This window comes from Arachis ipaensis, chromosome B8 (assembly GCF_059453495.1).
Source record: "Arachis ipaensis isolate K30076 ecotype BB chromosome B8, ASM5945349v1, whole genome shotgun sequence".
Classification (NCBI taxonomy): domain Eukaryota; kingdom Viridiplantae; phylum Streptophyta; class Magnoliopsida; order Fabales; family Fabaceae; genus Arachis; species Arachis ipaensis.
Genome location: NC_142443.1, coordinates 130,132,763 through 130,160,422, shown reverse-complemented (window position 1 = coordinate 130,160,422; position 27,660 = coordinate 130,132,763). Strand labels below are relative to the sequence as shown.

At 35.1% G+C, this 27,660-nt stretch overlaps 1 protein-coding gene and 4 pseudogenes across 4 annotated transcripts; 4 read left to right on the top strand and 1 right to left on the bottom strand.

The window, feature by feature from the left end:
- Nucleotides 1-868: 868 nt before the first annotated feature.
- LOC107611567 (TMV resistance protein N-like) lies at nucleotides 869-5,716 on the top strand (annotated as a pseudogene). Its single transcript, XR_015896487.1, has 5 exons — nucleotides 869-1,467; nucleotides 2,915-4,010; nucleotides 4,124-4,411; nucleotides 4,506-5,434; nucleotides 5,578-5,716. The product of XR_015896487.1 is annotated as a TMV resistance protein N-like (transcript).
- On the top strand, nucleotides 5,605-7,231 carry LOC107611568 (beta-galactosidase 10). The gene is made up of 7 exons (XM_016313478.1): nucleotides 5,605-5,774; nucleotides 5,884-5,937; nucleotides 6,178-6,287; nucleotides 6,377-6,486; nucleotides 6,722-6,829; nucleotides 6,950-7,053; nucleotides 7,162-7,231. Exons 1-7 carry the CDS (start codon nucleotides 5,605-5,607, stop codon nucleotides 7,229-7,231), a joined length of 726 nt encoding a protein of 241 aa, XP_016168964.1.
- LOC107612737 (uncharacterized) lies at nucleotides 6,277-8,805 on the top strand (annotated as a pseudogene). The gene is made up of 6 exons (XR_015896488.1): nucleotides 6,277-6,287; nucleotides 6,377-6,486; nucleotides 6,751-6,829; nucleotides 6,950-7,053; nucleotides 7,162-7,804; nucleotides 8,431-8,805. The product of XR_015896488.1 is annotated as an uncharacterized LOC107612737 (transcript).
- Nucleotides 8,806-10,849: 2,044 nt separating this feature from the next.
- Nucleotides 10,850-16,144, bottom strand: LOC107612735 (putative glucan 1,3-alpha-glucosidase; annotated as a pseudogene). Its single transcript, XR_015896485.1, has 6 exons — nucleotides 14,403-16,144; nucleotides 13,315-13,588; nucleotides 13,058-13,193; nucleotides 12,117-12,327; nucleotides 11,832-12,027; nucleotides 10,850-11,615 (listed from the first exon to the last, which is right to left on the bottom strand). The product of XR_015896485.1 is annotated as a putative glucan 1,3-alpha-glucosidase (transcript).
- Nucleotides 16,145-23,319: 7,175 nt separating this feature from the next.
- On the top strand, nucleotides 23,320-27,105 carry LOC107611569 (uncharacterized; annotated as a pseudogene).
- The last annotated feature ends 555 nt before the right edge of the window (nucleotides 27,106-27,660 follow it).

Genomic DNA, 27,660 nt, shown 5'->3' with positions numbered 1-27,660 from the left:
ATTTTAAAAATCTTAACTAATTTATTGTAGATTGGTTTAAAATTTAAATTAATTTTATTATACGCTTTTGTAGATTTCCGAATTTTAATTGAAACTCACCTTTACTAGCTACTTGGCCTGATTGTGTTTGGTATTGATCAAAGACCTTTACAAAATAATCTTATGCCTAAGGTTTCTTTAGCATTATTTTGTCCTTTTTTTTCGAACATGAATTCTGAATCTAATGTATAAAACTATAAATATTATATACATAAAATTATAGATATTAAATTAAATAAAATAATTTTAAAGATCATAATAATTTTACTACAAATTTCAGGAATTAGTAGATCATAAAAATAATGTAAAAAATTAACTATCTATAATTTAATTCAAATAAAATATATATAAGAAATTATGATGGTTCTTTGAATTTGACCATGCTTAAATTCTTTTGCTGATGCTCGGTATATAAGGTGAATGTTATAGTATTACACGACAGGAAGTTTTCTTAGTGGAAACATGGAATAATTAATTATTTAATTATGAATGTTTGTTTGTAAACTAAAGGGAATGTACCCTATGGCTCTGTATTGACCATTTTTAGAAAAGCAGAGTGAGAAAGAAACCGAGTGATACCATAGTCAATATCAACCCGTACTTACATTAAATTTCATTTACACTTTTCAGTTTGGATTTCCTTATTATACAACCCATATTTTTCCAGTGTGAATCACACTACAATCTCCATCACCCCTTCCTTTACACTTTTCAGTTTGGATTTCCTTATCTCCATCACCCCTTCCTTTACGTATACAGTTAAAGGTTCTTATAGCCAACCATTTCTTAGCATCACACTATAAGTCACTGCTTCCAACATTTTTTCAGAGTGAGAGTGAGAACCAAACAGTTTTCAGAGTGAATCACAGTGCTATAAGTCAATCTTAGCCGAACCAAACAAGTCTCCACTATAAGTCATCTTTCTTCTTTACTTTAAATCCTCTTCATGGATTCCACCTCTTCTACTTCTTTAAGATCATGCAAGTATCATGTATTCCTCAGCTTCAGGGGTGAAGACACTCGCCAAAAATTCACTAGCCATCTCTATGCCGCACTCACAAGGAAGGGAATCACTACCTTCATTGATGAGACCAATCTTTGCAAAGGTGACGCTATTTCAGATGAACTCCTAACAGCAATTGAAGACTCCATGTTTGCGATAATTGTTCTCTCACCAAACTACGCTTCCTCCACTTGGTGCTTGGACGAGCTCCAGAAGATCCTTGAATGCAAGCATAAGTTGGGACAACACGTCGAAGCGGTGTTCTACGATGTGGAGCCTTCTGATGTCAGACACCAGAAAGGAACCTTCGGAGAAGCTTTCATGAAACATGAAAAAAGATTCGGACGTGAAAGTGACAAGGTTAGAACATGGAGACATGTGTTAACAGAAGTTGCCGGTTACTCTGGTTGGACCTCCAATATTCAGTAAGCTCACTAATAATCATTCACTTCATTTGTTGTTGCTGTAAATTATGTTAACAACGTAACAAAGTAAGAAAATTGTTGCATGTCTGAATATAGGGAGAGGGGAAATAATTAGGCAAAAACAAAAGGAAGTTATATAAAAACATTAAAGGAAAGAGGATCCAAGCAAAGATGCAGAAAAGTCTGCCCCATATGTGTTGAACTTAAAAAGCGTTGTAATGCTTGATATAAAGAATAAACATCACTACAAGCAACAGAAAAATTTAGATCATGCTATTAAAGAAAGCAAATAGCGAGCATATTTCTTCCATGTAGATGATGCAGGATAGAATGGAACAAAAAAGGAGAACACCACAAAAATCTTACTGATCTCTCAGTTCTTGGTGTGTCTGTAGGTTGGAAACCATAGTCCTTAGCATTAATCTCAAGATGAAAACCTTGACGTGTCACTCCTGCAAAATGAAATGAATTGTTTAAGCAGAATATGGCATTGGACAATGCAGTCAACTAAGTATTAGCAAGTTTTAGCAGTCCAATCGGATAATTTTTTAAGCAGGTAATATTATAAGAAAACAAAGAGACCAAATACATACCACCAGGTTCAGAAGTGGATGGAATGTTAAGTGAACAGAACCCTGAACAGTAGTTCACAGGAAGTCCCTTGCTTGCATTAACTGATCTCAATCTTGTAGTCATTGAAAGAGCTCCTTCCTCTCCCTATAATAAGAGCATCCCCCATAAACTAAGATTACATGAGGTGACTTCTCTTGATATATATATATATATATGAGAAGATAAACTAAAGTAGATGAACAGCTGCTAACAAGATAAGCTACTCGGACTCGGGGTGCTACCTTTACATATTGTTGAACCTTTTCAGTCGTTGCAAGTGGAGGACGTTTCTTTATGTGCTCCCTTAAACTAGAGAGTAGCTGCAGAAAAAATAACAGGTTTAACCAACTTCATTCTGACATAACTGTTATAATGAATATACATATAGATAGCAAAACCATAATGGACATTTCCAAAAATAGCATTATAATTATTTATGTTAAAAATTACTCATTTTCATTTATTTCGCATTGTTAATTGTTCACACTATTTCAATTTTGAAGACGTCCCTACAGATTTTAGACGATGTAAAATAGTACCCAAAAGTTTCAAATATAGTAGTAAGGTCCCTATCTGGTACTTATGATTTCACTTCAAATAGGAAGCAACTTAGCCCTAGCTAACAGGAGATATTTTACATTGTTTGAAAATCAAAACTATTTCCCATAATTTTTAACTAAAGAAACTAAATTGAATCAAGAGAGAAACTAAAGGATCCAAGGAAAGTATAGTAGAATATTGGAAAACATAAAAAGAAATTGGAAAGAAAATAAACTTTCTCCTCTTTTGCACAAAATTTGTTGCTTTAATTTTCTTTTATGCCTTCTCTTAACAGGAATGAGGCAACATTGGTGGAAGACATTTCTCAGAGCATACATAAAAGATTGATACCAAACTTGCCATCTACCATGAACAAGCTTGTAGGCATTGATTCAAGGGTGAAACAAGTGATTAGCTACATTGGTATTGGGTTGGATGATAATGTTCGTTTAATCGGCATATGTGGGATGGGCGGCATAGGCAAGACAACTACTGCTAGAATAGTATATGAAGCCATCCAAAGTCAATTTCAAGTTGCTTGTTTTCTCGCAAATGTAAGAGAAACATGTCAGAAAAATGGTATTCTTCAAGCACAACAAAAACTTGTTAGCCATATCAATGGAAGCTCCGGTCATTTTGATAATGAGCATGATGGGAAGAGAATAATTCGGGCTTCTTTGTGTCACAAAAAGGTTCTTCTTGTTCTTGATGATATAGATAAAGAAGAACAGTTGGAGAATTTGGCAGGGGAGCAAAATTGGTTTGGTTGTGGAAGCAGAATACTCATCACAAGTAGAGACATGCATGTGCTAAAGATAAGTGATCCACATGAGATTTATAATGTTGAAGAGCTAGGAGAAAGTGAAGCCTTTGATCTCTTTTGTTTGAAGGCTTTTAAACAACCAAAGCCTACAGAAGAGTATTTGGATTTGACCAAACAGGTGGTCAAATATTGTGCCGGTCTTCCATTGGCACTTGAGGTTTTGGGTTCGCACTTTTATGGTAGACCAGTTAAAGACTGGCTAAGTGCTTTGGGAAAACTCAAGAGCTCTCCACATGTTCCAATATTTGATAAATTAAAAATTAGTTTTGACGGCCTAGACTCAATGGATCAAGATATATCTCTAGACATTGCTTATTTCTTCAAAGGACGTTCTAAAGAAGTTGTAACAAGAATTTTAGATAATTGTGGATATTATATTGATATTGGCATATCTACCTTGCTGGATAGATCTTTATTAACAGTGACAAAATGTGGGGATTTGGAAATGCATGACTTGATTGAACAAATGGGCAAGTATATCGTAACCCAAGAATCGCCAAATGACCCTAGCAAGCGTAGCAGGTTGCGGGGTTACCACGACATCAATTATGTTCTTACTCAAAACAGGGTAAGCGGAATCCTTTTCACAATTAAAAAAAATTCTCTCTTTTTTTTAATTTTTTCCTGAGAAAGATATCAATTAAGTATAGTTAAATGACTTCTCCTTGATTTGTTGTGTAGGGAACTGAAGCAACTCGTGATATCGTTGTTCAGAAACAGGATGCCTATCGAGAACAACACATAGTGCGTTGGAGAGGTCTGACCTTTTCGGATATATCTCAGCTAAAGCTCCTCAATTTAGATGGGGTAGAAGCTCTGATTCTCAGCTATGTTCCTTCTTCATTGAGAGTTTTCCGTTGGAGACGTTGTCCAATGGAAACTCTCCCGTTTATAAACGAAAGCTATGAGCTAGTTGAAATTAATCTGTATGATAGCCCCAGCATTGTAGATGTCTGGCACGGAAAAAAGGTGAACCTTTTTGTGCAGAGCTCTATTAAATTTTACTGCATTAATTATTGTTTGCAAGGATAGTAATGGTGTGATGTTTCTTTGTTTTGTTCAGTTTCTGGAAAAGCTGAAGTACTTATTTCTGTCCAAGTACCGTCGGCTAAAACGAATTCCGGATCTGTCGGAAGCTCCAAATCTTAAAGTGCTGGACATTCAAAATTGTGAAAAACTGAATGATATTCCACAGATCTCACAGGCCACAAGAGCCTTGTTAAGCTGATTTTAAGTGAGTGCTCAAGTCTTAAATCCCTTGGGAGTAAATTGGAGATGAGTTCCCTCAAAGAACTCAATCTTGATTATTGCAGAATGAGGAAACTTCCAGAGTTTGGAGAATGCATGGAAAATTTATCAGTTCTTTCTTTGTGGGGAGCAGCCATAGAAGAACTACCCACAACGATTGGGTGTTTAGTTGGGCTAAAGGAGTTGCGCCTCCAGTTTTGCACAAGGATGACTTGCCTTCCAGAAAGCATTCAAAATTTAAAATCCCTCACAATTTTGAATCTTGCTTTCTGCTCAAATGTCGTTCAGTCTTTGCATTGTTTGTCTGGTCTGACCTCATTGGATACTCTGGGATTAACGGGGTGTTTTGTCAGACCTCAAGAGTCGCGGTGTTTCAACCTTGGCAACCTGGTATCTTTGACGGATTTGGATTTATCCCGTAACAAATTTGAAAAGCTTCCAGTAAATATCAATGAACTCCCAGGGCTTAGACGTCTGAATCTAGACTACTGCCCTACGCTGAAGCTTTTACCAAAGCTTCCGTCAAGTATAACAGAGTTATATGCACATGGTTGTAAATCACTGGATCCATTGCCTTCGAATGTGTGTCGTGGCATTGCACCATCAGCTATCCATGATTCTGATGGGCTCTTGCATAAGTGGCTCGCACAGAATGAAGGGGAGGAAATTCGGAAATGGATCCTCGAGATTTTGAACAGCGACACATGGAACTGAAAATTCTCAGCATTTCATCCTTTGCTTGAGGTAATGAGTAGTTGAGTGAAAGCTTATATATATATTAAAGCAGCCCGCTACACAAGCATCTTAATGTAAAAGATTTTAATGTATTGATCTTATTATGTATTTCCTTTTCTATTCTGCACACTTAGCCATGAAATCTTCAACAGGTTTCTACTCAGACACACGTAGTTTCGATGATTGATGAGAATTTGCAGCAATCAAATAAAGGTGCAGTGACTTTCAAATGGGATGTATTGAAGGAGAATGCAGGGATCTGGGGGGAGGCAGACTTCGTTAAAACTGGTTTTGTCGACCTTATAAATACCACCAAAGATACCACTGATTATCTGTGGCACACAACAAGGTACTGATAGGAGTAAGGGTACTGAGTTGTTTTCGGAACACCTAAGAATTTCTACCAAAATATGTTGGAATCATGGAAGTCAATAACTTGTTATTAAATGTTTTATAAGATCTGCTTTTGCTTCTTCTTCTGGTAATGTTGGAGAGTTTCGGTTTCAATACATGTTAATAAAATTGATGAATATCATTACCAAGATGTTATATTTTATGAATCCAATTTGGTTCTCTTTTAAAGCATAGGTGGGTTTGCATGTTCATAATATTGTCTATAGTTGGCATGCTGCTTCTTTTCACACACTCATCTATATATAATGTAAAATGCTCAGACATGTATAAATGAATTGAAATGTACTAGTAAAGTAAGTTGCCTTGTCGATTACGGCTAACTTTTGTGTTTATGGCAGTATATATGTTGGTGAAAATGAAGAGTTCCTAAAGAATGGAAGCAAACCAGTTCTTCTAATAAATTCCACTGGTCATGCTCTCCATGCATTCGTGAATCAGGAGTACCAAGGTTACTCTCTGATAAATATAATAATTATGAAGGTATTTGGAATTAAATTTAAATGGAATCTCAGAGTTTAAACCGTTTTCTTGTTTCAGGCACCGGAACTGGAAATGGTACACATTCGCCATTCTTTTTCAAGAATCCTATTCCTCTGAGGCCAGGGAAGAATGAGATTGCTTTATTATGCTTGACCGTTGGCTTACCGGTGAGTTGCTTGCTCCTTATGAGATTCCTTAACTACCCTGATGCTTGGAACTCAGTGGCAAAAAATGTTAATAGAAATTTGAAAAGCTCTGTTGAATTTACTCTTCATTAGTTTGAAGTTTTAAATTATAAGTACTAACAGTTAACTACCTTTGAGACAATAGTTATTGTAGAATGATTTGTTGTCATTCCCACTAATTGACTTGAGTTCTTGCCATGATTTTCTGATGTTTTAGACTGCTGGACCATTTTATGACTTCCTCAGAGCAGGACTGATAAGTGTAAAGATTAAGGGATTCAACAATGGGACAGTAGATTTGTCTTCTAGTGCCTGGAGTTACAAGGTATTTTTGCTCTTACATTATCTGATTATCAATCATTTGTAGAAACATGAGTATGGTATCAAAAATGAAAATTTCTATTACCCTTTTGTCCTACATCTCCTATATTTCTTGCTTTGCCAGATCGGAGTACAAGGAGAACAACTGAAGTTATACCAGGGAGACGGGTGGAGTAGTGTGAAGTGGACAACCACATCCGAACCACCTAAAGGGCAGGCATTAACATGGTACAAGGTAGCCAAGTTTCTTTATTTTTGGCATTAACTATGGAAACTGTCATTTTTTTATTTAATGTTGTGTTTTTCAGTTAGTATTCTAATCACTTGGTCATGCAGGCCGTCGTGGATGCTCCGTCCGGGGATGAACCAATTGGATTGGATATGTTGCATATGGGAAAGGGTCTAGCTTGGTTAAATGGAGAAGAAATTGGAAGATATTGGTCTCGGAATAGCAAGTTCGAGGAAAAAGACTGTCTACAAGAATGTGACTAGAGAGGCAAATTCCTCCCTGACAAATGTGACACTGATTGTGGAAAGCCTACACAGAAATGGTAACACTATATGCATTAGTAAGGTTCATATTAGCACTCTATACATATTAGCACTCTCACAATTTGCATTCCCATCACATGAATCTTCATCATCACCATCATTTCAGCAAGAGATCTTTAAGGGTAGCAGGTTGTTTAGGATGTATGTGATTGTTGGAACAGCAGTGGATTTGTTTTTGCTATTGGCTTATGTTCTTGGTGGATTTGCAAGAGGGGATGAGCATGCTGTGAGGTCAGCAACACCACATTTGTTCTTGTTGTCATGTCAGATTCTCACTGAGAATGTTATTAGTGGGTTGTCTTTGTTTTCACCTCCGGTGAGGGCGCTGGTGCCCATGATTTACACTGTCAGGAGGATCTTTGTTGATGTTGATTGGATTCATGATGTTTGGCTTAACAAGACTTTGTCTGCAACTGCAAGCCTTCGGGTAATTTGATTTGCTCCATAGTTTCTTTGGTAGATAGAACTTTTTGGATCCAACGATTGAAACAATGTTTAACTCTATTTTTGTCATACAACATTAATATATAAGGTGTCATGTTGGCTAGAATATTTAGTGTCATATTTCTTATACCTTTATATAAGGTGTCATGTAACGAACTGATATCTTAATTTTAATAGAAACAAACCGATATCTTAATTTTAACAGAAACGAACCGACATATAAACAGTCTCACTGTAGACATGATACGTGATAAGGCTCAACGGCGTCATTCGATCCATGTAGCCAACCCAACCTAGTAGGATAAGGATTTGTTGTTGTTGTTATAATGGAAATGAACCATTAGCTTGTTGATCATTGAGTTTCGATATCCTAGTTGTTCTTATCCATTTATTGCATCCACAAAAAACACTCTAGATTCTAGTTGATTATTTCAGAATTTTGACAAAACTGCACATAAATAGAATATCTGATACTGTACCCACTCGGTCTACATTCTATCTAATGATTAAGATTAACGCTCACTTCATATGTACAAGTAGCATTTTCCATTTTTGATATGTTAGCAAATATATGTGGAAATGAATCTGAAAAACTGTTGAATAATGCAGGACATAATATGGTATTGGTTTGGGAAGGGGATTGCAGTGGCAAACTTGGGATATTTCTCCATGAATCTGTTTTTTTTTCTTGATACCAAGGTTCCTTCCCAGAGCTTTTGAGAAGTATTTGCAACAGAAGGGAGAGATTCATGCCAAGTCAGCAGAGGAAAAGAGGTCTTCACCAATCAACAAACCCCAATCTTCAGAGAAGAAGATAGAATAAACATAAGTCAGTTTTGAAACAGATATAGCATTTTTTGCCCCTCTTTCCCTTTAATTACAATGATAATGGATGTACCAAGACCTAAAGTAACTTAACTATTTATGATGGTTTTAGTCCTTATGGAGGAATTTATATATATCATACAGGATCACTAATCTAAATGTTGGATTTACTTTATTCTTTCCCTTTCCATTAACTCTATTGTTGGAGGAACAACACTCTTTGAATATATCATAAAGTGTGTGTTTGTTTGATACTTTTACTTAAAAGTTGAAAATGAGTTTTGAGACAACTGAAATGATGTAATTGCAAAACCAATTAAATATGATGAGATGATTTAGAATTTTACTCTTGTCTTCTATGTGTGATGCTTGTAATGGTATTTTAATCTTATTCTATCCTGAACTCATATATATAGGGAGTTTTTTATATGTGTTGGATGCTCTTCAGTCTCTAGAGAGATTACAGTAAGGTTTGCCACTTTGCCTTTTTAACAGGATCCTGCTTAAAATAAAAGTTCAGACTTGAATATAAAGAATGATATTTATTTCAAAAAATGAAATCCAAAACCAAGATCAAAGTTTCAAAATCCTAATGAATTTTATTCCATCAAATATCTAACCCTAAATTCTACATATTCATTTGAACTGTTGATTTTATCATAATCCAAAAGCGATACAGTGCGTGTAAAACTAAGAGTAAATAGTTATTTTTGACCATAAAAGATTGAGGTGTTGACAATATTAACCATGAATGATTTAAATAAAGTAAAAACAATGGACTCAATAAAGTAAATATTGACAATATGGACTCATATGAATTGTGACAATTGCAGAGGAAGAAAATTCCTGAATCGAATCAACATAGGACAAAGCCAAAAATTGTAATCATCTTCTATAACATAGTAGACATATAAGTTCATGCTAATTCATTATAGCTGTTTCATGAACATAAGTAACAAAGTAAACCTAGCTATTACCAATATGATTAGTCTATATAACAATACCAAAATACTATAACTAAGTTCTAAAAAAGAGTGCAGTGCACATGGTTTATATAACAAGCCATATATAACAGTATTTAACACTACAACAAACATTCTTTAATCCAAGCCATCTTAGGTCCTAATTAGGTGTGAAATTACTACTGCCACTAGAGAGTCTATTTGTTGGTGCTCCAAGTCTTGAAGTCGGCATAAATTGCATGAATCTTGTAGCAGTTCCAGCGCTAGCACTGTGATTGATTTCTTGGCTAACAATAGGCCTACTTGAGGGGTTATTTATTGAAGGAGGCCTGAAGAGTTGAAGGATGCCTCTTTGTGTTCTTTCTTTTGGTCGGCCTCTTGCTATTGGAGGGCCTATTCTGCAGTGAAGATCTGATTGGTGGTGGTCTTATAGGTGCCAGTTGAATTAGAGGTTGGTGATTTTGAAGAGAAAATAGTGGAGCCGAATTTGGTATCACCTGATTAGAAAGAAAATAATTGCAAAAACTTATTAAAACTATAAGGTATTGCTTAAAGATAAAATAAATGACATGAAAAAGTAAAACATGACTAAATCAAATGGAATAGTTAAAATCACCATACATGGCATTTAACAGGTGCTGCTGGTCCTGCTTCTTTGGCTGCAGCCATGCCATCCTTTTTTTTTTTTTTTTTTGCTGCAGCCATGTCATCACACAAATTTACATTTGGTTATAAATGTTAAACGGAGTAAATTTTTCATGGTTATAAAATTTATTTGAATTATTCATTGTCAATATTACCAGCGCCTCAATCTTTTATGATAAAAAATGACTATTTACTCGTAAAAGTAAATACGAAAACTTTCTATACCGTAGCTGTACAATGATTGGACAAGAAATCAAGAATGGTTCTTCATCTAGCATTATTGATTTTGTAATAGCCACGTGCTAACGGAATTATCTATTTATATTTATACACCAAATTGCATATGGTCTACTGCAACATTTCTTAAGTTCGTAAACATTTTAAAGAGATGGTTATATATACTTTAGTTTTTCTTTTCTGTGATTTTAAAATTAAATAAAATTTTGTTTGATATCACAACCACACAAATAAAATTTGATCAACCTAGAAATGATCACATTTTATCTATATAACATTTGTTATGTTGATATTTTTCCTCAATTAGCACATTTCGGCAGCATTAATGCGTTATATGTATACCCAACTTACAAGTCACGTCAACAAATAAAATTTTAAGTGAAAATCCATTTAGTATAGATGATTAAGTTTGCATAAACCTAAACTAACCAAGTTATAAAATTGATCACATCAGCTTTCTCAAGAAACAACCATGAGCAAGAGAGCACCATTCCGGAGGATGAAAAATTTTCCTTACCAAACTGATTCTCGTAGAAAACAACGGTGTCTCAAAAAGTTATCAAATCCTACGTCATTAAACAAGGAAACTAAATTTGGTGCAGACATTCTTCAAGAATGTTGTTGACTTGTTTCCCTTTCTTGCCTCAACTTCTACAAACATAGCTACAGAAACAGGGCAAATTTGGTTTTGCCCTCCAAGATTGATGATTGGGCATTAGATTCCTCCCTCAAAGAAACTTTGGTTGCATCACGAAATTTTTATAGTCCAATCATCGGTGACACGGACATTAGGCTTGCGAATGGTGATTACTGCTGGTGAGTTTTTCCTTTGAACCCAAAATGGGGTGAGTTCAATATCAAGTTATCAACCTTCTGATTTGAAGGTTCAACCAGAGCATTCTTTGAACCAGAAGCATGTCCTAACAGAATAATCCTCTCAATAACAGTGTTTACCGGATACCGAGCATTGCCATTGGAAGCAGGTGCGAGGTCTAAAGATGTAAGCTTGCCATCTTTGAAAATGAAACGCCTGTGGATATAGGCACCTTGCAGAAAATTAAAGCTGCTGCCATCATCAATGTATAGTTCACCTTCGGCTGCTTGAGAACTATTTACAGCTATTACCTGTCGGACAACATCAGAAATTTTATCATGATAAGAGTTGCAATCTATTTTACATTAAACTCATTCAAATATTCCACAGCAAAATTTTCTCACAATGGCAATATGGCATACAATGTTCAAAGTGTTCCTGTTGAATAGAAAAACAATAGTCCAAGACCAAGTATAAGCATTCAAGCATATTAACAAGAATTGCAGAAAGTCAGCATGAATACATACCAGAGTATAAGGATCATTTGTCATCTGAGTGGAACTTCTCCTAAATCGGTCTTTCCTTGTTATAATGGTTCCAGCTCTCATGAAGACAGCAATGCTCTCTTCTGTAACAGCCAACTTGTGTGTCGCCCCTCCCTTGTATATATTTCCGGTTCTAAAGTTCTTTTCCGGGCAAATACACTTAAGTTTGTTTAGCTCGCTGCCATCCATAAGCATTGTAAAATCTTCAGTCGGGAACCACAAAAATGAAGGAAACAAATGATTTTACTGAAAAACTAACTAAAGCACCTCAGTGTATATCCCCTGCACTAATAGACTGTTTCCAATCATGAAAGCTTCATCATTGCTGAAGGTAGCTTCCTCAGATGGGAATTCCATCCACAATGGACGCATAACAGGAACACCAGTAGTGTTAGCCTCCCTGAATAATGTATAGTAATATGGAAGCAGTGCATATCGAACATGTATTGCATCCCGAATCAACTCTGTATTTCCTTCTCTGCATAACACTAGGATCACTATATCATAATGTTGACAAACAAAATTAATCAAATCAGAAATGTTGAGAAATTGTTTGTTTAAATTCTAGTAAGTGTTTAGGGTTTTAAACTCATTTTTCAAAAGAGCCTAATTAAGTTATTTATCCAAACTGGCCCTTAACACAATATCAGGCACAATTTGATAATCAAGACAATTGAATTATGACAAATTTAGGCAGTATTGCTACATATTAACTCCCTGCATGTTTGCATCACCCAGTTAGGAAGATCAGGAGAAGAAGCCAAATGGGAGTTGTTGTGAATTTTAGTGGACGTCTATTTATATTATACTGATTTGAAGTTTGACATACAATGTAGCTCCAATTCATTTACATCTAAAGTGGCATAGTACTTCTGTGGAGAACTTTATTTCTAGAGTACAGATAGCCTGATTTAATATATGCCCTTTTAGAAACAATTTTTAGTAATATTTCATTTCATGTGCTCCAATTCATTTATAAATCTAAAGTGACATAATATTTTTGTAGTCACTTCCCCCAAAAAAAAAAATAAATAAATAAATCAGTCACTTCACTTCAATAGGTTATTGCATGATTTAATATGAATTTCACTCATTTTCAGCAGTGGATGGCTTGTAATCAAAGAAAAGTAAGGCTGCTGACTAATTACCAAAAGAAAAGGATTTATTTTACTTAAGAAAAAGAAAGTCTTAAAGTAAAGCAATCTTACCCAAACAACCATGGTTCTCGTCTTTTGGTATCATGATGGGCATGGGCCCTAAAGAAAGGATAGAAAGCTCCTAGCTGATACCACCGAACCAATAATTCAGGCTCAGGATTCCCAAAAAAGCCACCAACATCAGCACCTATGTAACATACATGAGATATGATCATTTGAATGACATATTGTGCTAATATCTAATACTGAGAATAAATATCCGAGATAAATAGAAATAATTAATACTTCATGAGAAGGATGGTACCAACCAGAGAATGACACCCCAGTAAGACCAAGGGTCAAAACCATTGGAACAGAAACTCTTAGGTGATCCCACTCGGCAGTGTTGTCCCCAGTCCAAATTGCTCCGTACATTTGAGTTCCAGCAAATAATGCTCTCGACAGAACAAATGGCCTCTCTTTCCCATCACCACGTTTTACCAGCCCTTCAGATGTTGCCATGTGGAAGTAGTATCCATAGGCATTGTGCACCTCACGATGCTCCACACCTCCGATGTGTAAAGCATCTCTAAGCATTGTCACCTGGATACAAAGCAACCAACCACATCTTTGATTTGCATATCTCCAAGAGGACATTATAAGTTTAAAATCTCAATAGACATGTCATAAAAGAACAGTGGAGCAGGAAATATGGATTACATGGAACCCATAGATCCATGCTCTACTTTTCAAATGACATAAAACCTTAAAGAATTATAAATAGACATGAGAAATGAACAATCATAGGTACTTGTATAAGATAGCAGAACCAGTTAGACCACATTGTTGGATATCTCAGAATCAAATTTTAGCCCCAATATTATCCTATATATTGTTTGACTCCTCAATCACCAAGGGATATTTAGTTTTTATTCTCCAGCCTCTTCCAGTTGAGGCAATTTGCTAAAGAAGCTACACTAACAGTTTATTGCCATAACAACAAATGATATGAAGCATCGGGGTGGCATAAAACGTGGGAAGAAGATATTGGCCTCTAATACTATTGAGTTGTGATAAATGCATATCATCTTTGTGGCCTTATAGAGATAACGTATGTTAGTCTATCCGTGCATGAACTATTTATAATCTTATTGAATTTCCTAGCATATAAGAGGAATGCCAGTCTTCTATTTAGAGGCTCATATGATCATTATTGCGTTGCTTAGATAACTATGATGAAATGGGTTTATTGATCAGTGGTTAGTTCCCTACAAATATATGAATTCTATTCCTTTTTCTAAATCCAAATGCATGAAATAATCAATGTGCCATGAAATACATTGCATAAGTACATCCAGGACATAATCAAAACCATGAAACCAAAATAGCAAGTATGCCCCTGAAATATCTCACATACCTCAGGGCCATTGAAGACCGAAGGCTCGTTCATGTGGTTCCATATATAGAGTGAAGGAGTTGAACCAACATAATTCTGATAAGAGAACTTATCACCCCACCAAGACCTACCCCCGGGCTCAACATATTGAGGTATGAAGATGAGCCAGGCCAGCACCATCCATCATAGTCATTGCCATTACAATCCTTAACATAATACCCCTTCTCAGTTGCCTCCTTGTGCAAAGGAAATGAATTGTCGCACTTAATATGAGGATCCACGATGGTAACCATGTGCCTGCCCTTCACAGCAATCTTCCTCTGCATCTCCTCAGGGTTAGGGAACAGCACATTGTCCCAAGTAAAATACTTCTTCCCATCAGTGTGCACAATGTCAAGCCACAACACATCATAAGGTATATCAAACTCATCAAACTTAGAATCCACATGCTCCACATCCTCCTCGTCCTTATAGTTCCACCTACACTGATGATAAGCTGTTGAAAACAATTGTGGCATCGCCGGCATCCCCGTTACACTTGTGTACTGCTTCAGCACATCCTTAGGGGTAGGACCAACGAAGAAAAACGCATCCACAACACCAGCCTCACTCATCCAAAGCGTATCAACCCGGTTCTTGGGCAGCTTCGAAATCCCATTCTCCGCATCCCAGCCCGATCCAAGAACATCGATTTGCATTTCAGCAGCATTCAACCAGAAAAAACCTGAACTCCCCCTCTGCTTCCCATGCGAAAGCATGAACGGAACTGATCCGTATAGGCCGAAAGGTGAATCATGAATGTACTCGAAAACATCCAAATTGAATAGCCTATATGGTTCAGATTCTTCCACGCCAGGCCCCTTCGTCGGCTTCAACGCGAGGCCCGTGGCATGCTCAGGGATTCCATACACAAAATCCGCGCCATGAAACGTGACGTCGAAGCTAATCGACTGAGGACCGTAAGGTCGCTTATCGTGGTGACTTCGGAAACTCTCTTCCCAATCGTCGCATTCGCCTTTCCCCTTCAATTGCTCGAAATCAAACAATCCGTGAGAGTTCATAGACACGACACGAGTGTTCCCATTCGATTTATCTCGGACAAAGACCTCGAAGGGATCGTGGCGGAGCACGGCGTCAAATCCATCAGAGACATAGACGACGGAGGAAGGAGAATCGTCACCGTCTAGGGTTTCCTGCGTGACGCGCTGGAGCCATAGCTTTGTGCTTTGAAACTCCGAAACGACGACGTCGGGGACGTGGAAGCGGGACTTGGGAGGGTTGAGGGAACGGTCCTCATCGATGGTTACGCGAACGACGCCGTTTTGGTATACGGAGAGAGAGAGGAGTAAAGGGTTTGTGTTTTGTTGGGTTTCTTCTTGTTTGGATTTAGCGACGAGTTTGGCAATGAGGTTTCCGTCAGAGATGGTGACGTCAGTGGCGATGAGAGGGGTGGAAGTGGATGAGGTTCGGGATCGGGCGCGTTTGCAGAAAGGGGTTTGGTGGCAGGTTCGGAACTCTTCTTTCTTCCAGGAATGGACGTGGTTGAAGCAGAGGAATTGGAAGAGGAGGAAGAAGAGAAGAGAGAGGGTTTGGGTCTTGTTCTTCATGTTCTTTGTTCAGATCATGGAAATGGAGCTATGGTCTTACACTCTTACATGAAGCTATGACTCAGTGTAACAGCATTCAGCAATCAACGTCTTCCTCACTCACTCTCACTCAGCAATGGCCTTGAGGGCATGTTTGTAATTTTCGTTTTCGGAAAGTAGTTTGGGTAGTTGTTGGCTTGCTTTACTTGCATATCCATCGAATACTTTCTCAGATGTTAGGTAAAAAATTAATATAAACTAAATTTTAGAAATAATTTTAAAAATATGTTAAAAATAATAAAATATTATAAAAATAATTTTTAAAATATGTTTAATTAAATTATTATGTAATAATTTTTAATTATCAACTTCATATAAAAACGAATATTAGTAAATCTTCAAAATTTTTCTATGCATAAAAATATCACTTGACTTTATCATATGTAATATGTAATGGTCATAAAAAAGAATAATAATATCACTTTTATATTTTACTAGCAGTTCAACAAGCACAAATAGTCGCTTTTCTATTATTTTGAAGAGATTAATTTTTATAATTTTATTTTTAAAATTATAAATTTAATAAATAATCTAAATATTAAGAATAAAAAAATTTATAAATTATTTAACTTACAAATTTAAAATAAATAAGATATTAAATAAATTTGTTACATTGTTATTATGTAACAATATAAAAATAAAGATTTAGAAACATTATTTACAATTAACTATTTAAAAATATTATTAAGTTTATTTATTTATTTTTAATGGTATTTAATTTAAAGCAGAGATATAAATTTATATTCAAATTTTTATTTTATATTTAATTTTTTAAATTATCTTTAATTTTATTATTTTTTTTAAAATTATTAATCTATATTTTTATTATATCCTTCACTATATCAAACACTATTCTTTCTCTTACTATATATTATTCTCTATCCACATACATGTTATTATCTCATCGCCACTATTATATTACCTTGTTTTCCTTTTTCACTTTTTTTTCTCCTTCCACATTCTCTTCATCCTATCGTTATTAATTATCACCAAGTATCATCGTCGCAATTTTTACTCTTATCTATCACTTTGATTTATAACCATCTATTGTGTTAACTTTGATGAGTTGTTGAAGTTTTGCTAAAAGAATTAAGACATAAAGTATTTAAAATTTTTTCAAATTATCAAAATTTGATATCAGTAATCCTAAAAAACAATATCAAAATATATTATTTTCAACTAAAATAATTTAAAATAGTATATAATTGTAAGTTTTTTAACTAATAATTATAAATTTAAGTCGCAGTTTAATATAGTGCCTTGGGATAGAAGGTAACCATTGCTATCCACATTCGACTGCTATTTTATAAGTTTTATATTTATTTTATTGTGCACATAAATTAAACTATACTTTATTATTTGATTTTACATGTTTTGAAATAATACCATCATATTATAAGAATGGAATTAATTTTCATAATCTAATACGAATCTTCTTATTATTTTGTTCGTCATTTGAATATTATTTATAAAAAATAGTTACTTAAAGTGAAACACTATAAAGAGAAACATAAAATTTTTAGATTTTATGGTTCTAGTTTGCTTCTCAAACCTCACTTGATGTACTCAAATTTAATAATTTTGATGGTGGTGATTCTTTGTAATTAGTTAAAAAGTTTTAACTTTCTCTTTCTCTCTCTAGCTCTCCCTACGATCTTGAACAAACTTAATTTTGTTATTAAATAGATTTTTAAGTTTTGAATATTTTTAACTTCTTATGTAATAAGTATCTTTTAAATTATCTAATGCATAAAAAATTACAACTTTTCATGTATCTTGAAAATTAAAAATTAAAGTTAAATGATATTAATTTTTTTATTAAGTACAAAAATAAACATTAAGTCTAAATGATATTAGTTCTTTTATTAAGGCAGAGAAATTTCATGAAAAGATAATATTAAATCCCATGTTCTTATATATGAGAACATGTACCATTTATTATATTATATATAATCTTTATACCATATAACAAAAGGTGAAAATCTATATCTTCTTTTTGTTACTTTTTTTTGTTGTCCAAATTAGTTTGTATATTATCAACCTATTTCTATTATTTATGCAATTTTTTTTTCTTTTTGTTGTTATCCATTAATAAATGTTGAATTAACGACTTTGTTTATTATATTTTTTTTTAAATAAAAAGCTCAACACAATAAGGTGGAACATCAACGTCTCAATAGAAAAGTACTAAACAGATAAAATAAACTAATTCCTAATCATCTTTGACACAAACTATCAACAACCCAAAAGATCAAATATCACTTCACTCTTTGTAACTCTTAATCGACCTGTTAACTACTCCTGCAACACCTGATTCTTGGTTCCTAAAAATTCTGTCATTCCTTTTCAACCAAGTGCTCCAAATGATAACAATGAAACCAAACTCACCAATATTTTATTAATTTGATTGCACGATTGACCTCCTGAACCACGTAAACTTACGGTCATTCACCTCTATATCTACCAGTTTGATAATGTTGTTAACACACTAGTGCCTTTTCTTTCTTCCAACTGCACAACCTCATTGAAGACACTCATGTAGCAAAGAGGAACCTGACATATTTCCGATAAAAAACTCAACTCTTCCCACACAACAAGCTTCTCTTCCCTTGTATGCGCACCATACACCAAGCAAACAGCACAAATAAAAATTATTGTTTGTCAATTCCCCTTCTATACATAATCATATCTCTCCTTTGTAATAATTACTCAACCTAAACATCATAACATCTCACATTATTAATAAATCTCTAGAAGCACATTCCGATCCCACAAATTCCAAACTCACCGCATTATTACCCCAAAATTGCACTACATCAAACTTAGAAATCACCTCCTTCTTTGTCTCTATCAATCCTAACATATTTACATTATTTTTACGCTTAAATTTGTTACCATTTTCCACTTTCCAACACGCCCTAAACCCCTCATATTTCACGAACTAAAATCATTTAAAAACTTTATTACACACCTTATTTCGGTTTTTGGGGCGACACCTTCTTTCTTTCTCTTTTTGTTTTGCTTGCTTTCTTTTTTGTGCCAATACTTCATTCTGAGCTTGGAGAATAGCCATAATGTCCTCATCCTCGTCATATAAAATAGCTCCTGATTCGACAGCCAAATTCCAAGCAGCCTATTTTCAACCATATCTTTATCCCAACTTCCTTCGTGTTCATCTTGATTAGTTTCACCATCTGCATCATGCTCTGAGTCCTCCGAATCTTCCAAGTTCCTTACAGCCCCTTCATCATCCAACTCAGTTTCCTGCACCACTGTATTCTCATTCTCTAAATTTGAAACTTGCACTGCATCACCCCTCGTCAGACATATGCCAACATGCTGCTTACCACTCTCGTTCAAACTAGCGTGGATCTCATTAACTACACTTGGTGGAATATTTTTCTCCACTATGTTGTTAGAACAATTCTCCGCACCTCCGCCAATCTCTTTTCCGGCTTGATTCTGCTCGTTGGGTGCATAAGGGGCTTCACGCTCCTCCCTGCCCTCCACGCCATCAAGTTCAGCGTGGACATTATCACCTCCGCCACTAGCAGCTGACTTCCGCACTGCTCCTATATCTGCCTCGTCAGCGCTGTTCACCGTGGCATCAACCCATTCGCGAACTCCATGACCAGCCACGCCTCTCTCTTCATCGTCACCTACAACAGCCAGCAAGAAGGCCCTTTTAAAATGCACAATGACGTACTCTCCGTCGCACCACACAGCCATTTCGACGCCAACTGAACTTTTGTTCAACACCAAATCAACCCCTTCTTTCCATTTATCCCCATATTCCCAAGTGTCCGTTCTTTCAGAGATTGTTTCGTTACTGATTGTTTGAGATCCCATAAATTCCGCACTCACCATAACTGCCGGATACACTAATGTATTTATTTCGATTAGACTCAATAAATTACCAAAATTCAAACCTATTCTCTTGAACTACTTTTTGATTATATGGTTGAATTGTTTAACGGAAGATCTTTATACTCTAAAATTTTCAAAGTAAAAGAAAAATGCAATAAAATAAATTAGAAAACCTAATAAAATAAAATTATTTTTAAAATAGAATATATATATATATATAAGAAAAATAATAATAAATTAAAATTTACATGGTCCATGACATAGAAAAATAAAAAGAAGGAAATAACCATGAAAATTGAAATAATGAAAAATATATAACATAGATGTTTTCTTGGCACATTTAAATGTTATATGTTAATCTAATAATCAATAAAAAATAATATTATTCAATGTAAAGTAAATTAAACATAAATGTTTAATAATTAAAAAATATTAATAATTTGACATGTTTAATTAAATTATTATATAATAATTTTTAATTATCAACTTCATATAAAAACGAATGTTAGTAAATTTTCAAAATTTTTCTTTTATTTTTTCACACATAAAAATATCACTTGACTTTATCATATGTATTGGGTAATTGTAATAAAAAAGAACAATAATATCACTTTTATTTTTTACTAGCACACGAATAGTTGCTTTTCTATTATTTTGAAGAGATTAATTTTTATAATTTTATTTCTAAAATTATAAATTTAATAAAATAATCTAAATATTAAGAATAAAAAATTTAAAAATAAAAAAATTATAAGTTATTTAACTTTGTTAGAATATAATTAGGATCAATTAGCATTATTTAGTATATCTGAATATTTATTATAGGATATTATGTCTTTATTATTTCGATTCTCTTAGTACTTATAAATACCCTTCTATATTGTATCATTCTAGACAACTTGAATACACTCAATAATATATCATTTTTTCTCTAGTTTAGTCTCTTGTTTCTAACATGGTATCAGAATCATGGTATTCTCCTTGAAGAGGATAGGTTGTTTTTCTTGCTGTGAAATTACCGTAGTTTTTGTACTTTTTTTTCTATGCCATTTTTCCTTACCTTTTGTCACTCCTTTAATACTTTTTCACCTCACCAACTAGCATATTCTCCCTGTCTTGTGTTTTTCCGAGTTGAATGATCAAACACCATTGTCATCCGCTGCCTACCTATTCTCATGAAGAAATCATATAGTTTTAGCTCTCTTTCGACAGTTTCGTCTGCGTTCTCTCGTGGCAGTTCCGTCTGCGTTTTCTCGTGGCAGTTCTGTCTGCATTTCGTCCGTGTTTCCTTGTGGCAGTTCCGTTTGCATTTCTTCCTGGCAGTTTCATCTGCACTTCCTTCAGACAGCGGCAGTTTCGTCTGCGCTTCCTTCAGACAAGCGGCAGTTCTGTCTGCGCCTTTCTTCAGACATTCCATTTGCGCCTCCTTCAGACAAGCGGCAGTTTCGTCTGCACTTCCTTCAGACAAGCGACAGTTCCATCTGTGCTTCCTTCAGACAAGCGGCAGTTCCATCTACGCTTTCTTCTGACAGTTTCGTCTGCACCCGTTCTACTCTTGTTTTCAATAAGTTTCAAACTCAAGTTGTCACTTGAGTTTGAGGGGAATGTTAGAATATAATTAGGATCAATTAGAATTATTTAGTATCTGAATATTTATTATAGAATATTACGTCTTTATTATTACGATTCTCTTAGCATCTATAAATATCCTTCTATATTGTATCATTTTAGACAACTTGAATAGACAACTTAAATACACTCGATAATACACAAAGCTTTTTAGGAGTGAGCACGAGTTGGTTTGGTTCGGGTTCATGGTAAAATTAGAACCGAACCGATCAAAATATAATTGGTTCGGTTTGGTTTGAATTTGTATTTTTTTGTACATGTACCCGAATCAAATCAAACCGATTAAGAACGAATTTGTTTGGTTTGGGTAATTGGATACCCGATGACTTTGAAATTCATAAAAAAAAATCAAATTTTTATCTTAAAAATTCAACAAGTACAATAAACATGTATTATTAATAGAAATAATCCAAACATATTAAATACCAAATACATTAAAAACTAAACTCATTAAAATCCAAACATATTAATAGTGAATAATCTGTCTAATGGAAAAGTCATATATAATTTTTTTATTTAATTAATATATGATCGGGTTCGCGGGTTGGTTCGGGTTCCGCACCCCCAGAGTCGATACCCGAACCAATCACTAACAAAGGCCATCGGTTTGGACCCGATTACCCGTTGGTCCAGAACCAATTTAATTGGTTCGGTTCGGATTCGGACGGGTAATCGGGTACCCACTACCCGTGCTCACCCCTAAATCTTTTCTCCAGTTTAGTCTCTTGTTTCTAACAATATTCAACACTTGCAATTCCTGAAATATGTGAACTAACATCATTGAGGATTATAATTATCCTCCAAGTTTGTGATCCACTTTGGTGAATTACCATGTAATGTTGGCAGAGTTTTCGTTCATTTTTTTTCTCCAGTTATAGAATATGCAATGGTAGATCTTAAAAAAAAAAGTAGCTTGCACAAATGATTTCGGTAGAATATGCAATGGTAGTTTTGTGATCCACTTTGGTGTATTACTATGTTGAGAATAGAAATGGATTGAAAACTTCAGAAGCTAGGGGGAAGAATACAAATTCAAGGCAACAAATTGCTTCCTCTGGTTTTGAAAAGGACGAAGACAATGGTTCGGTTGTGGAAACTCCTAATTTCAATGTTCAAAGGTCATGTCAGCAAAGGCTGAAAGTTCCAGGCTTACAAAGGGATATGGAAATACTAAAATCCGAACTTGTGAAGTTCATTGCAGCACATGGAGAAGAAGGGCTTATGCCGATGAGTCACGGAAGAGTTGATATCGAGAAGGCTATCACTCGCATAGTGGATTCACAAAGATTGCAACCATCATGAATCTTTCCTTGGCTTACAAACAACGAAAACCAAAGGGTTACTGGGACAATCTCGAAAATCTGCAGCACGAGGTGGGTTGCAAAATCTTCATTTCCTTCCTTACTCTAAAGTCCCTAAAAGATGTTTTAGTAGTCATTGATTCATATGCATTACATTATTGCTTTTGCATCTTAGATCATAATGAAACTCATTTTTTCATGCAGATAAGTAGATTTCAAAGGAGTTGGGGAATGGATCCTTCATTTATGCCAAGCAAAAAGTCATTTGAACGTGCAGGTAGGTTTGAGATATCCTGCTCTCAACTTTGAATTCGCTGCTTACAGTAAACTATAGATTTACATGCATGCCTTCTACTCTAATGTGGAAGAAAAACGTGAAAATCTCACATAAACTCATCAGGTGTTGATTTTCACTATTGATATTGAGTATGGGATCCACAAAAACATCATATCAAAGGAGGAAATCCACACAACCCTGAAAAATGAGTGTTATTTATGGAATTTGCCGCAGGTCGGTACGATATTGCTCGTGCACTAGAAAAATGGGGTGGACTTCACGAGGTTTCTCGGCTTCTGTCCCTGAAGGTGAGACAACATCGAAGCCGACAGGATGACACCCTTGTTGAGAAGGGTAAGAGAGTTGATAATGTAGATGATGGTGATTTGGAAACACCATCTAAACCATGTATATACCAAGATACACATAAGTGGCTTACAAAACTAAGACAGTTGGACATAAATTGGTTTGAATAACATGATGAGGCAGTATTGGTTTATTTATAGTTCCATGATTCTACATTGTTACAGTATTTAACCCTTTATACTTTTCTGAGAGTAAGTAATAACACTTTTGCTTGCAATTTTGAGCACTAAATGTGAGGGTTTGCTCCTTTGTTTTTGTTTCTTTTACATGTTCTTTTTTTGTGTGTCAAAATTAACCTTAAATAATGGAGGATCCTTATGTTTTCTATTTGCAGGAGACTTAAGCATTTCAATACTCTTGTATATAATGAAATAACCATTTTAGGTATATATTAAAATTACTCACTAATATAAAATATATATTGAAATATAAAATATGTATTGAAAACGTGGAAAATCCATTACACATGAACATAATAAACACAACCTTCAAAAGTTGCTTTTCTTTTTGATGTTCTGGTTCCACTTTTCTTCAAATCTTGTATGTCTTGCTTGCACACCCACCGAGCCCCAGAACACTCTACTTTCATTTGAACATTCCAAGGCAATACCAGTTCAAAGCGATAGTCTTGGAAAAATTGGTCAACAAAATAGTCACTGGTCAAGCAAAGGATGAAATGCCGAGAATTTTTAGTTTCAAGCGTCCAAGTTAAATCTTTTTGAATGAATTCCTTACTGTTGCAAATCAGTATCACCGACAAATCTTCCACACAATTACTACTCTTCGTTGGGCATAATCGGAAACAGAGAGCAAGTGCCATGGTTTCATTATGTGGCAATGTGACTGATACTCTATTACCCTCTTCTAATAGTCCTTTAGTTAATATAAGTTTATTTTTGTCAATTTCAAAATTTTGTAGGTATTGATTTTAGAGGTTTGCTACACATACAAGTCTTTTTGACTTACAAGTTTTACAAGTTGCTACACATACGGGTCTTTTAATGCGTTATTCAGTTTCCAAAGCGCTACACTCACCGTGGATTATGAACGACTCCTCTTCCTCACTCACCGTGGATTATGAACGACTCCTCTTCCTCTTCCTCTTCCTCTTCTTCCTCTTCCTCTTCCTCCATGTATTTCTTCGTTATTCTCTTTGCCTTTTCATTAGTTGTTTTACTTGCGTTTATTACTGGTATTCTTGCTTCGTTTTTTTTCGATTTTCATGGTTTCTGAAATCAAGCTTTGAAATCGTTTTGAAGATAATGGAACTTCAGAAATACACCCAAACGATTACAGAAATACACCCAAACGATTATAGAAATACACCCAAACGGTTACAGAAATTCACCCAAACGATATTTCTTCGTTATTCTCTTTGCCTTTTCATTAGTTGTTTTACTTGCGTTTATTACTGGTATTCTTGCTTCTTTTTTTTCGATTTTCATGGTTTCTGAAATCAAGCTTTAAAATCGTTTTGAAAATAATAGAACTTCAGAAATACACCCAAATGATTATAGAAATACACCCAAACGATTACAGAAATACACCCAAATGGTTACAAGAATTCACCCAAACGATATTTCTTCGTTATTCTCTTTGCCTTTTCATTAGTTGTTTTACTTGCGTTTATTACTGGTATTCTTGCTTCTTTTTTTTCGATTTTCATGGTTTCTGAAATCAAGCTTTGAAATCGTTTTGAAAATAATGGAACTTTAGAAATACACCCAAACGATTACAAAAATATACCCAAACAATTACAGAAATACACCCAAATGGTTACAGGAATTCACCTAAACGATTATAGAAATACACCCAAAGGATTACAGAAATACACCCAAAATTCGTTGAAGTACACCTTATGCATAATTCAGAACTCTTTCTCTTTCTCCTCCTCATCTTCTGCTGCTTCTTCTTCTTCAAAAATGATTTCAGAGCTTGATATCAAAAAATAATGGAAATCAAGAATAATGAAAAAAGAAAACAAAGAGAAAAGCACGTAAATGAAGAAGGAGAAAGAGAAGGCAAAAAACGAAAGAAAAGAAGAAGAAGAAGAGGAGGAAAAGGAAGAAGAATGTGCAGCAAGAAGAAGAAGAAGGTGCAGTGAAATTGTGCAGTAACAGTTGAAGAAGGAGAAAGAGAAAGCAAGAAACGAAAGAAAAGAAGAAGAAGAGGAAGAGGAAGAAGAACGTGCAGTAACGGTTCAAGCGCGTTAATATAATAACTTGTAAAGACTTGTATAAAAAAATGCTTGTATGTGGAGAATTTCTCTTCATTTTATGGGCATTCACAGTGCGATTTGAATCGGTTTTAAGTAAAAAATTCATCTGATTCAAACATAAATTTTATTTGTGGTACAATTTATATTGGATGATTTTTTGTAAAAACTTCGATCCAGTTTCAAACGGTTTAGATTGATTAGATTTGCAGATTTATAAATTTAAAATATTAAATTTGCATAACATGTCTTAACTTTAAATTTTAAATAATCAATGATGACATAACAAGACTCAAAAATATCTTAAATATGGGAAGGAATTTTTATATGCTGCTACTGAACTCAGGCCGGACTATGGTGTTAATCGCCAGGTTCCTTAACTTTTCATCCTATGCGGAGAAAACCATTTATATAGACTTACCATCAAGTTATTCTCTTTTATGACATTTTTCCTTGTGAATTTCACTTGTAGTTAATAGAGCTGCTGTCGGTTTGTGCTCCATCACCTGAAAAGAAACTGAACCTTTTAAAAGAAATTGTTGTTGAGCATGAGATAGAATGGGATCTGGCTGCTTCAGAAACTGAGTTCTTTAAGAAACACGAGGACTTGCTGGTAAGTACTAGGCAGTAGTGACTAGTGCAATAGTAACAATCTCATGTTGGCTTTCCTTTCTTTGCACCATAATCTTAACATGTTTTTTCAATTCCAGAATGGCCCCACACAATTTGTTGGGTCAAACGTGCCACCACCTGAAGAAAAACAAGATGAAGAGTCAGACACTGCTCCTGATACATTCAATAAAGAACAACCTGATCTGATTCCGATTCAGACATATTGGACTTCCTTGATGTGCCTAAGGTATCGGTCCAGCCAAATGCAAATATTGCCACAGCTCCAGTTGTTCCACCTCCTGAAGTTAATCTTCGTTCATCTAGCTACTCTGGAGATATCCCAGATGTAAGGCATGAGCAAGTTCACGAGATGTCAACTATTCAGAGAGATTAACCCCATAATACATCTGGTAAAATGGAAAGCAAGTAGTTTGTGCTGTTCATCTCACCTCCACTACCGGCTGGATCATATTCTACTAGACATAGTAATTCTCCTCCCCCCATGTTGAGCACAAAAATTGAAGCCAATGTGAACTCCTTGTCAAGCTCAAAATATGAAGCCAATGTGGACCTGCAGGATGTGTTGGCTACTTCTCATGCTGCCACAAAAACTGTTGAACGTGCTACAGTTGCAGCTCGCTCAGCAGCTAGTTTTGCTCAAGTCCTAATTAGCAAGCTTACCAGGAAAAACAGTGAACAGTCACCTGATAACAGCTCTGTGAACGCATTTTATGCAGGGGATGACAATCAATCTACTACAGAAAGGGGACATCTAGCTAAGCATAATTCTAGAGGTACCATAATGTCCTAATGTCCAACAATCTATATTGCTTGCCGGAGAGTGGAGAAAGGCGTGCCCTTGGGGTAATTGTGAAACTTGATCTTGAGGATGTGGTGGATGTTGTTGGGGTTGGAGGTGATGCTATTATCGATGATGTGGAGATGGATGTTTCTAGTAGGTGAAGTGCAGAGGAGGTGGGTGTACCAGTCACAGAGATTTAGAAAGTGTGTGGTCTATGACATGTTGAAGTAGGTGCGACATGCGTGCCAGTTACACCATGATTTGATCTTGGAGTTGAAGTGGAGGAAGGAAAAGATGGAAAAGAAGACTGTGAATGTGAAGAAGGAGAGTATGAATATTAGGATTATGCGAGATATGATGAAAATTGGGAAAAAATAGTGTCATTTTCGAACAAAGGGGTCAGGAATCATTTTATCCCCTGTTAGAGTTGTCAGTGACCATTTTGTTTTCTGTTAGAGTTGACGGAGCCAAGTACCTAAGCGACTGACAAAATTAATTGTTAAGAACTAATCGAATAATTAATTTTAGTTGGGGACTAAAATGTCTGATTCGAATTATATGCCA

What these genes read in the sequence shown, in the direction of transcription:
- LOC107611568 (XM_016313478.1), top strand. Translation starts at nt 5,605, where the DNA reads ATGATTGATGAGAATTTGCAGCAATCAAATAAAGGTGCAGTGACTTTC. An exon ending in GAGTTTCGGTTTCAATACAT is followed by an intron (nt 5,938 to 6,177) that starts GTTAATAAAATT and finishes TGTTTATGGCAG; the next exon opens with TATATATGTTGGTGAAAATG. An exon ending in CTAGTGCCTGGAGTTACAAG is followed by an intron (nt 6,830 to 6,949) that starts GTATTTTTGCTC and finishes TTGCTTTGCCAG; the next exon opens with ATCGGAGTACAAGGAGAACA.